This window comes from Trachymyrmex septentrionalis, unplaced genomic scaffold (assembly GCF_001594115.1).
Source record: "Trachymyrmex septentrionalis isolate Tsep2-gDNA-1 unplaced genomic scaffold, Tsep1.0 scaffold182, whole genome shotgun sequence".
In the NCBI taxonomy this organism is placed as follows: domain Eukaryota; kingdom Metazoa; phylum Arthropoda; class Insecta; order Hymenoptera; family Formicidae; genus Trachymyrmex; species Trachymyrmex septentrionalis.
Genome location: NW_017304990.1, coordinates 391,254 through 403,204, shown reverse-complemented (window position 1 = coordinate 403,204; position 11,951 = coordinate 391,254). Strand labels below are relative to the sequence as shown.

Below are 11,951 nucleotides of genomic sequence, written 5' to 3'. Positions count from 1 at the left end.
AACCCGGAAAGTTGAGTAGCGTGGCGTGTTGCTAGGGCGGTTTTCTAGTAAAAAGGGAGAGGAGGATGGGTCCAACCCGAGATAATCCTCTTGTGAATCTACCCGCTAGTGGCGCTTCGAAAAAAAGCAGGTTTGGTCTCCGTTTTATGGGACAAGATCTATCAGAGATCCGAAATTCATCATTCCCGTAAACAATGGTCGACTCGTTCGGGTCTACTATGAAAGCGAAACGTTATTTCGTTTTATGGAAATACTCTATTTCTCTACCGAGAGCGTATTTGTCGACGAAGTGAATTGACTCTGTCATTTTTCTCTCCTCACCCACCCTTCCATCTCTTCTCTTTTTTTCTCTCTCTCTCTCTCTCTCTCTCTCTCTCTCTCTCTCTCTTCGGTCATAGTTGCTTGGATGTCGACACCGGCTCGTCGATTTGTTCGACAAGGTCGTAAAGACGATAAAACGACATTGGAGCGGGTGCGAGATACAAATAGAGGTATAAACGGAGGTGTTAAAGAGGTAAGGGGAGAGACACCGGGTATAATCTCCGCGTATAACGTCCGTTTAAGCTGCATGTGTCTAGATTCCGTCGATTTAATCGGCCAACCTCGCGCGGTCCTCACGCGATTCCAAGTTCCCGAAATGTGTCCGCTTGCCTCTTCGACCTAAGACGCGCCTTGCTTCGACGCTTTTATAGGCGTCCCTTTGGACCGGTTGAAGATCGATTCTCGGTAAAGGCTGTAACGCGCGTATGAATTTGGATATTTATTACATAATAAAGTCCCGCCGAGAATAAGGTTTCGAGTTCTTTGAAATCTGTAAGATGTTAACGATAACATTTTCCCCACGACATCGTTCGTTGCGCTGTGTAAGTCCTTTGAGTTTTCACGGTACTAGCCGACACTGTCCGAAGTGAGTTTCTCAGCATATTAAAATGACGCTTTTAAAAATCCAGCTACAAGCAAGTCTCGTTGCTGTGCGTGTATTATCTTTATTAGATTTATCAGTAAATTAATCCTCCACCAACAGTGTCGATCTTAAAAGCACAGTCAATTTTTTTTTCTTATCGTAAATTCTAGATAAATTTAAGTCCGTACAGAACAATCAGTAAAATGCAATTCAACTTCTGTGATTGTACAAATCAGTCGTTAAAACTTTTATAAATACGTAAGAATTTTTTCAGATTTTAATACAACCCCAGAACGAGAATATAAGAATCTGCACTAAAGTTCAAAAACCCAGGTTGCGGACGAAGGGTAGAAAAATTCCCGCATTGGTAATGAAAGGTTAATGACTTTGCAAAAAATTGAAACGTAAATGTGTATTCGTTCCGACCGAAAAGGATTAAAAAGATTGACGAGTTACCATCGTTCGACGTGTGCAGAAAATCCTTTTACGAGAGGGAAAAGGAATAGAAGCGTGTCATTTTAGTTTCTGATAAGTCATCGTATCGCCCTCAGCGAGAAACTGACTCAAACGTGTACTAATTAGAGAATTCCCAATAGAGCGTCGGTCGTTGCCTAATTTGCATTGGGAATAATCAAGGCTATCGGTGCCAAGCGCAAGCGGCGCCGCAAGCGGGGAAGAGAGGAGAAACTATTTTCGCGAGGAACGTTGTTGCTTTCGCTGTTGCGAGGCAAAGTCAAACATTCAAACTAGTTGCAATATGCCGTGACGGCGTGCAGTTACTGAGTAACGGCATACGAACGTGCTCCCGGCACAAAATATCGAATAATAAGAAAATGGGAGGGAAACGGGGAACGGCGAATCACCGTCGTCTCCTTTAGTTGCACAATGGAAATATTTTCTGGCGCGCGAGGCTCGGAAAGAGAGAGAGAGAGAGAGAGAGAAAGACTTATTCGCATGTAAGACGTGCATGCACTAAGTATGCGCGAATCCGCGTGGATGAGGCGCATGCGAAATGAACGGAGATACTAAAAGGTACTAAAAGTAACGGCTACGCGGCACGATAACTGCGATATTAAGCCGCAACCGTGGATTTTACTCCTGGCCGGCTCGCTCTATTTCAATGGTGGTTCCTACTCCTCGATTCTCTCTGTGTTTCGTCTCTTAATCTACGGCGTGCACGAAAACTGCGAAACTCGCCGCGGGGGCGTTTAACCAGAATTTAAGTTCCATAAGCGACGAGACCCGAGAAAGAAGAAGAAAAAACAAAAAAAAGTCGAAGGACGAGAGCGTACCTATGAAAACCTATGTAATATCTTGTGTATGCAGACGTCACGTACGCGGTGCGTGTTCACAAGTGTGTAGCGAAAAGTGTTCGTGCCGAACACGTGTTCTCCGCGTTAATGCGTTACCCGCACCGCGACGTAAAAAGGCATTTTTCTCGAACCGGCGACGCAGCTCCGCTCCAACACTTGCGAACGCACTTTTATACTGACGCGATGTGCGAGCCGTGCGATCAATTCATTCGGATGCATCCTCTCGTCGAGATCGAAGTTGTTGAAGTAACAAAAAAAAAAAAAAAAAAAAATAGCCACCGTCTGATATCACATGATTCCTTACAGTTCATATTTTTTCCTTCTTACATTCTACCGCTATCTCTTTTCCTTCTCTCGCATATCCGCAAAACGAATTGCTTTGTCATATTTCTGAATGCTTTTATTATCGGAGACGTGTGTCTCAATTTTCAGAAAATCATTTTTATCGTCGCCTTACATACATTGAAAATATACACGTCGTTATCAAATTAATTCCCATGAATATTTAACGCAAAAAAAAAAAAAAAAGACGTTATCGCCTTTGATTTGTAGTCTTTTTACGTTCTTTTATCTTCGTACATATTTGCGGCAGTGCAAATATACATGAACATAATACGTGCATGAGCGCGAAGCTGAAGCTGAGAAGCGACAGAGAGGGAAGTAAAGATAATAACGTACTCGACGAAGAGAATGGCACTGCTCGCGCAGTCATCTGCCCGCAGTATGAATTACATTGGCGATTGAAACTCGTTCGTGGTGGGAAAAAAAAAAAGAAAAAAGCACGCGCGCAACCTCGGGCTGTCGGAGGTGCCGAGATTTGCATATTAAATGGGTTGGGATTTATAACGGTCGGTCTTTCGAGCGGTGTTAGCAATATGTGCGATAAATAAAGAACCTTCCTCGCCGCGCGAAGTCTCGATAACGCGCGAAGTTTAGTTTTTGCGCGAGTGAAACATGAATTTCGCGCAGAGAGAAGAGTGGCAGAAAAGTCAAGAAAAATACTTGCGGAACGTGTACTTTACTATGACTTTTGACGTTTGAAATTTCTTGAAATATTATGATATATTAAAACTTGTCGTAACACGCGGCACGAAGTGACAGCATGTTTTAAGTATTATTAATTTATTGCAACTAAATTTACTGTACAGGTCGAAAAATGAAACCTGAACCAATCTACACTTGTAAACACGATAGATTTTTGCCCATTTTAAATTCTAAAACATATAAAAATATGAAAACACGATTAAGAATAAACCTGCAAACGCGGAGAGAGTCTAATCCCAAAGTATAATATAACTAATGTACTCAATTAATCTATTTAAATCAAATCATTTCCGTACGCCTTCACATCGTTTTTGCGTCTCTTATTCATTCGACGTTACTCGTAAGATTGATCGAATAATCCGGCCGTTAGAAAATTTTCTGGATCCATTCGAGGGTTATACTGACCCTCTCGAACCGGTTTTCATCGCTATTCGGCGGCAATATCGAACTAAGTTATGTTCCGCTTGCGCGAATTTGTGTGTTCCGCGTGCCTCGTCGGCGCTTTTGATATACGAATACCTCGTCGCGGCGGGATCGAAACACGGGTGGGACACTTTGTTGCGAAACGACCTTAGTAATATCTATTACCGCGTCGAATTTAAGGGGCATTAAAAGATAAGTTCTACGAAAAGATGTTCCCGCGTGTGTTACACAAAGTATAAAATAAATACGATCCTATAATATAAAATTCTGTGCACAGCGTCGGCTTTATACATTTTTATACGCCCCTCTTTTATATACTTCATCATTTGTTACATACACGTGCAGAAGCAGAAGAAATAGAATTATCCTATCGATTACAAAGCGACCTAAATTGTTCTCGGAAAGTTGATAACTTTTAACCGTCTTATTATTATTCTGATAAACATTGTATATATTATCGATAAATGATTCTATTATTGTGGGTGTTATCTATATAACAAGTAGCATAGAAAAATATAACAGAATAGACTACTGAATTTATCTGTTGAGAAATGCTATGATGTATTATTTAAGAATCTCTTTAACCTAGGCGGTGACACTTTGCGGTGTTAAAAGTGTGAAGGAGCTCATTTATCTTCGTTGTGTCCCATCAAATGAGTTTTTCGTCTAAATAAGCATCTCGTTTTACTCGATTGTAAGAACAAAAACGTGGCACTTGCTTTAAACGTATATAGAAACTTTCAAATATATTGTTTAATGCGAAATGATTACATATATACATATTCGACTGATAAAATTCCGCTGATAATTTGACTGATAAAATTTGAAGAAAAAAAAAAAAAATTTCCAATACGACACACACACACACACACACGACAGAACACATGCCGTTTTTCCGTGAAATTGTCGCACGTGGAAGAAAAATATGGACTACCGCCGTCAAAAGCGATAATCGGCTAACCGCGATAATTTGTCCATGCGTTTGTATATCTAAAAAGCCGTGCGTCTGAGTCAGAGAGTCGGAGCGATGATAGCAAACACAAATTGGTGGTGGCTGGACTAATATACCCGAATATGATGAATGGTCTTTTATATCCACGGATGTAGTAAGGTGTTGTGCGTTACGTTAGTGTTGAATTATTGCGTGCGTGGGGCAGCCGCGCGTCGGCACAATAACGCAGCCCGCGGGAGGGCCCGATCTCAGGGCCCCGACTGGGTCCGACTGGGTCCGATTGGGTCCGACTGGGTCCGACTGGGTCCCTGCCCACGTTCGTGGTCCGAGCTTTTACCCGCGAGACATCGAGATACGCGATTCCCGCTCGATATACCTCTCTCTTTCCCCTCTCACCTCTTCTTTCCTTCCCTCGCCTCGCCGCGATTTTAATCGAACCGCGTTACGAGCGAATCGAAAGATCAATCGCCATTGATCTCCCGGAGGATTTATGATCGTCTCTCTCTCTCTCTCTTTCTCTCTCCCTCTCGACTCGTTATTACCATTCATGAAGTATAATAACCTGCGAAACAAACGATGCTGTTCGATACTTTCGCGCATGATCTCATCCCCGATTCGATCGAATCCTCCGCTTATTCATGTTGTGTGCCCTTCACGCATTTGTCTCATTCTGTCACCTCTTCCAAATTTCTATGTTAAAAATATTCTCGAACATCTTCCAAATTCAATACAACCGAGATCGATCAGTTCTCGCGCATTACGTAAGAGTCTGTCAACGCCGCGCGTTATCGCTTTCCGAACGATCGTTTAGCAGCTCTTTACTCTACCAAATTGCCGTTCGTAAAATACTGACGACGCTCGATGGAGAAAGAGACAGATACGTTGATCCAATCTACTCTAATTATCGCTTGGGAGGAAGGCATAATAATAGCATCGTCTCAGACTCAAAGTTGCGCCACAAACTTCGTACAGACAGAGGGAGAGAGAGAGAGAGAGAGAGAGAGAAAGAGAAAAAGAGGGAAAAGAACAGAAGCACTGACGCGCTCACTGGCGGGCTTGATTGATGGACGAGTCGCCATGTTTATAATTAGAGCCCGACGTTTCCGGTTCACCGTCCAACGTTCGGGCCACGATTCGCCGCGGATCGATCTCCTTTCTATAACCGTTGAAAAGTTTCATCGGCCCGCAGCGGCCACAGCGTGGAGCGGCTCTGAGACACGAGTAGTCACGACTGCGCTAATTACGGTATCTCGGAATCGTTCTAGTCTCCTGTCTGTCGTGCGTGCGATAGACGCGAGCACGCTATCGCCGCGCGGAAACGCGCGTGAGAAAATGTGCGATTTCATGGGCGTTGTTCCGCTCCGCTCGTCGATTCTAATTTCGGTGCTTTCGGTGCCGCCGAGAGCAGATGCAACGTGTTATCGAACCTTTTAACCACGTGGACGTTTACGACGCGGTCGGACGGTACCGGCCTGTACGAAAATCCACGTGTGCAGGAAACGAGATGCGGGTCGCGGTAGTCACGCATGTGTGTATATCTTTCTCAACGGTCGACGAATTCAAACAGCGGATCTAAAGAAATTAGCAAAGTGTGTCTTCTACGAAAAAAAATTCAGACGGCCGCCGCTTATGGATTTATGCCGCCTGTTCTTCCGAGCTTCTTTTAATCGCGTGTCGCGATATATTTCAGCGTATTTTTCTAAAGATGCAAAACACGGTAGGAGTAGCGCGTGACAAAATGTATGATGGATTACGAGTGAGTTAAATATAATTTACAGGTATACGCAAATGTGTATAAGTAGGGGGGACGTACCCTTATAAATCTAATACTGGCCAAGACTGGAAAGACAGTAATCAATTACTTATTTCAAGTATCAAAAGCACCGTTGTTCGATACGAATAAGTAATTAATTACTATCTTATAGTAATAAATCAACCAGTATAGATCTCTGTAAAGACACTTTCTTACTTTTTAACGTGCAAATTTGCGGTTTGTATTTTCGCTTTATAAAACAAATTGACAAATAGCGAAAGAATCTCGCGGAGAAGACGAGGGTCGTGTCGAACACAATTTTACGAATGAAAGAGCCTCGTCTTTGAGAACATGCTGCGAAAACGTCCAATATTTGTAATACAAACTCCATTACGTTACTTGATAATTTTTTTTCCGCAGGCATCATGCCAAGCATCATACATTATTATTACGTTAGACCGAATACATCGGGGTAATTATTATTCTGTCGATAGACTCACCTCTACCCTGCATGAAAGTAAAGAGTTCGTCAAGGAATATCTTCCGTTCAGGGGTACCATCCAGGTCATACAACTGAAACAAAAAGAAATAAAGACAAATGAGTCCCGCCATAATATACAAGACAAATAATACATTTCGATGTACGGGAGCGTCTTGCCACTAACGTATATTAACTCGTATAGAGACGTGCGCCCCTTTTTCTATATTTACAGAAATTACATACTATGTGTAATGATGGGACATCTTGCGCACGATAATGAGTACATCTCCATTACAGCATTACGATATTGTACTAAATTAAATAGGAGCGTAGACGATAAGAGCTTCCCATGTTGAGCCGTTACGGTTAATGCAATTCAACGTAATCAAGCGACAATCAACGTTTTTACGTCGCGAGCGTCTTTATAATCGCACAAATACTTTTCCCCCCCTCGCAACGCTTTCCCGCGCCGATCGGGAGAATAAAACGTTACCTTGCGGCGTGGTAATAAAAACAGGAGTGAAACAAGTGTGCTCATAGCGACAGGCAGATTAGTTAGCTCCGATTATTAATGATTCCGTTTAACCTGCCTCATAACCCGAAACCCTCGCCGACTATATGAAAGCCAAACCCCCTTCGGGCTAGGCGGCCCGTATTATCATATTTGTTATGTACGATGTGCTATATCTAATCTGAGACCTCCTAATTGCTTTTATAATATCAGCCCCGTACACCCTCGCTTTCTCTTCTCCTAATGTCTCTCTCTCTCTCTCTCTCTCTCTCTCTCTCTCTCTCTCTCTCTCTCTCCCTCTCCTCGTCCTCTTTTTCTCTGGCGCTTTCTACATCCCTTAAACGCTCATTCGACAAGCTTGTTGCAAACTACTTGAGAGCTTGTTCCTCTTTTCCTCTTCCAATCCACTTTCCGCTCTTCGCAATCGCAACTCGACTCGCACATTTTGCCGCGACGATAAATTCTATTCGACTAATCGCGCGGTGTTTCGCAACACTATCTCTCCCCAAGGGCGAATAATAATTAATACGATACCTTACGCTCACGCCTTACGTCTATCCCATCTTGTTTTCCCCCGCCTAGACCGCCCGCGCGATTATGAAAGCAACAATAAAACCAGTGTAATTGTAAAATCACGGAGTGCAGGTATATTACGCGCTTGAATTTCAGTCGATACTCAATATAAACGTCCGTTTGATTATACGGAAGATTTTTTTCTTTAACATCAATATACTCTTTTACATTTCAAACGGTACGCGTTTATTTTAGCAGGAAAACTAATTAACTGTATTAATATTCGAAATGACCAATCGAATTCGTGGCTCTTGTATTTTATTATTAGCAATGTAATTAACGAGAGTACCGCACAGAACGGTATCGCGATATAGAAATGTAAAGTAATACGTCAAAGCGTAACGCCCATGTGAAGACGTAAATGTCGGCGCCTGTCATGGGAAAAAATGCTGCGCGCACGAGATGTATGGCGACAAAACGAAATATGTGCAGTATGTGCACGCACGACGCGCGTACAGCTGTGTAAGAAGAGGGCAGTTTCTCAGCATGCAGCGGCAGGTGCCATTACAGGCAAATCGCCGCCACGTGCAAGTAGATCGTTAATCGAAGTTAATCAATCGGAAGAGAGAGAGAGAGAGAGAGAGAGAGAGAGAAAGAGAGAGAAATCTACATTCGTATTCCTCGAAATGAATTTCTGCGGCAACCCCTTCGCTCCTCTCACCCCCTTAATCGCGTTCGCTACCCTTGATGAGAGAGCGCGAAGCGAACGAGCGTATCGTAGGAATGAAGGAACGAAGAAACGAACGGATGGACGGACAGCATTTCTCAAGGGCCATTTTGTACCACTTTCTCGTGTTTTTTCTTTGGCTACACGAGCGATGAGCTCGTTAGGGGCAGCCGGAGGGAGAGGACGAAGTAAAAGGCAAGGGAGGAGAGGACGGAGTATAGAGGCTGAGGGTTCAAGCGAGGTATATTGATTGATCTACAGTTAAGCGGACTGACGGCAGCCACGTGAGGATCAGGGGAGAAGAGCCCCGCTCTCTCTCTCTCTCTCTCTCTCCCTCTCTCTCTTTCGCTCGTTCGTATTCTACATGCCGACCATGTGTACCTCACTACCGTGGTAAAATAAAGACGGGGCAACGGAATTTGCTCTCGATGATGCATGCGCCGCAGCCCCGCCCTCTCCTTCTCTCATCCACTGACGGCGAGTGAATAATAATTCCTGATACGACCGCCGGTTGATCGGACGACTTTCGTCCCAGGCAACCACGAGGAGAGCCAACTTTGCCGATGATCGATGTACGCGTGCTTAGTAACGTTAACGGACTCGAAGGTGCTGTGATTATAGGCGACCGAGGTGTATACACACAAGGTGGGTCCGGCAAGAATATCCGGTAATGATCGCATTCGATGAACAGAGTGATTCCTTGAAAATTTTAATCATCGAATTTCAATCATCTCCTCTTAACGGTGTCTGTCGAGCTTGTAAACTCGTTCGTTGCAGAAATTAGCTGCAAGATGTTTGCGATTTTATTACTCGCTGATTGCGAGTCACGATAAACGATGATATCTGGCCAATTCATCGCAAAGTCGAGTTTGTTGAAAAATATTATCGTTAAATATGAATATGATTGAAGGAAAGTGGGACATCTGTCGCGAATGTACGAAATCGCGAGTTGCGTTTCTTTGAAATGTAAAGCTCGTCGAGCTGATTTCTAACTCTTTTTCGTTCTGGCCTCTTGACTCATCGCACGATGAATTTTACGACCTCCAGACGCGAAACGCGATAGAAGAGATACGAACGTAGAGAACAAGAAGAGATCTCTCATAAGTACTTGGCGTGGCACACGTCGCTAGCTTTATGAGCGACAATTATCGATGCGCGACTTTTCCCACTCAATCAGAGATTGAGATAGTTTGCTTTCTTCCGGTTACGTAAGGAGCGTCGATAACTTTGTTTTCATTGCAAGTGAAATAGAAATAAATATAAATACTTATTCACAATATCGTACGAAAAACATTTTCTTTACGAAAAACCGAAATTTTCATATATCATATACCTACACTCTAAATTTCTTACAATGAAATCTCACTCTCAAGAAAGTAAAAATACAACCACCTTTGAAAATATTTAACTTCTTGAAAAAAAAAGTGACAATTTTTTCACTCTTTTTAGAGTGAATCTTCGCTCCGAAAAAAAAAGAGATTTCACTGCAAGAAATTTAGAGTGTACATACAGCATGATATTTTTAAAAATACATCTTACGGTCCCCTGAAACAGATGATAATGTAAAATTTCCATACGACTTGCCAAGCCTCGCTAGGAGGAATAGGGGACATCGGTGAGCAGCCAGTACCTACACTCGCCGACTTATTATCTTAATTATATAATTAGCCATAGGTCCGTGTACCTTGAAAAGCTCCTCGCGCGCGATATATCATTACGTTGCATCCGCCCCCGCAAATGTAAGGGGTCAACTTCCGGCCGTAAACCCTTCTTAAGGGTGCGTCTCGAACAGGAACGGAAGCGGGCGCAGTCTTACGTAATACGCTCCGACTTTTCCTTTCGAGATTCAAGATCGAGATATCGGATAAGAACGTAGGACCTTTACGCGGGGACACGACACTCTTATCACGCTAATGATAATGCTAAAGTATTGTCGATTTATACTGCGTTAAGATTAAACGAATTCTTATTCGCGAATACCAATTTTAAAATTTAAATGTGACAAATGTCATTTTTATTACGATATAATATTAAGGGATTTGATACTTCGTAAGATATATTTGAAAACGTCGAAAATCTACATCCTTTAAGGGTTTCCTTTATAATTCTACATTGCTAAGTGACGCTACAGTACTGCTATATTGATACCTAAATTTTATGTACAGATGAGCGAAGTCATTGAATATGTCTGTACGCGTAGCGATTAGGAAGTTCAATCTGCCATAACTAAAAGAGCTAAAAGAAGTAGAGATAGACGGAGATAATTTTCAAAAATTCTATCAGTTATATACAAATCAGTTTAGATCCTTTAGGGGCAGTCGGTATTATAACAGAGAACGTGACAAGTGATTTCAACTTTTAAATAGTTTTGTGATTTTATATATTTTATTTAATATATTCTAGGATCAAGTTGAATTATAAAATAATTTCAAAACATCATCCGCAACTGCGAATTCCGCGGTAGGTTCGCATGAATTATGACAAACGTACGAAACAAGATAAAAATTTTATCGCTCGTGTCCTCCGACGCGACGGTTACATTTGCTCGTTCAAAGGATTTCGAGAGATCGTTAAAGCGCGAATGCGGCGTGATGCAATTACGACGACGAAAATTTTATTTTATTATAGAAATCTTTTGGATATAAAGCGCTTTAGGCGCATATAATATATATATAGTACATAATAAAAAAAGAATTAATATATAAGCAAAATGTTTTTAAGTATCGTTAATAAAATTATATCGCTTTAGAAGAGAAAGAGATCCGCAAAACGTATCTCTTTTATCTAAAGCTACCCACTCGTTATCTTTCGCTTTAGAATTTAGTCGAAGGCTTGAAATTTCAATACGTTCCTCTCTCGTCTTACATAAGTCTCATAGCCACCTTTGACCGAATGAGATTTTATAAAGTGATATCCGGTTAATCCCTATTACAAAAAGCATTCCCACGAAAGCGTTCGATCAATATATATTTTTTCTTTTTAACAAATAGAACAACACTCGTTAAGTTACCAACGATAGACAACAGACAGTGAGAACGTTCTTGAAAACAAGGATGAAAATCGGAGCAAGTTTGATTCGCCGGTGATAAGTGTAGGAAGATATCCGGTGGACGATGGAAATGGGGAACTTTAAGTGGGGATATCAAGATCAGCAGTGGGTTATACGAGCGGCCATAATAGTTGCTACCATTACCCGCTTCCAGGACATTAAAGATAGCAAAAGGCAATTATAATCATTATGACGTCGAGCGGCGCGTACAATGCTGGTGCGTTACGCTCCTATAAAATCTCCGTAACGTCCAGAACAACGAGTGGCCCGAGAAGTCCGGC

The 11,951-nt window shown here is 42.2% G+C and overlaps 1 protein-coding gene across 4 annotated transcripts in view; it reads right to left on the bottom strand.

The window, feature by feature from the left end:
• Window positions 1-11,951, bottom strand: part of LOC108746616 (AT-rich interactive domain-containing protein 3C-like) — a 184,679-nt gene that overhangs the window by 19,009 nt on the left and 153,719 nt on the right. For all 4 annotated transcript variants that reach the window (XM_018483494.1, XM_018483495.1, XM_018483497.1 and 1 more), the window contains exon 4: window positions 6,890-6,962. In XM_018483494.1, coding sequence (XP_018338996.1) covers window positions 6,890-6,962 — 73 coding nt within the window. The remainder of the gene's footprint in view (window positions 1-6,889; window positions 6,963-11,951) is intronic.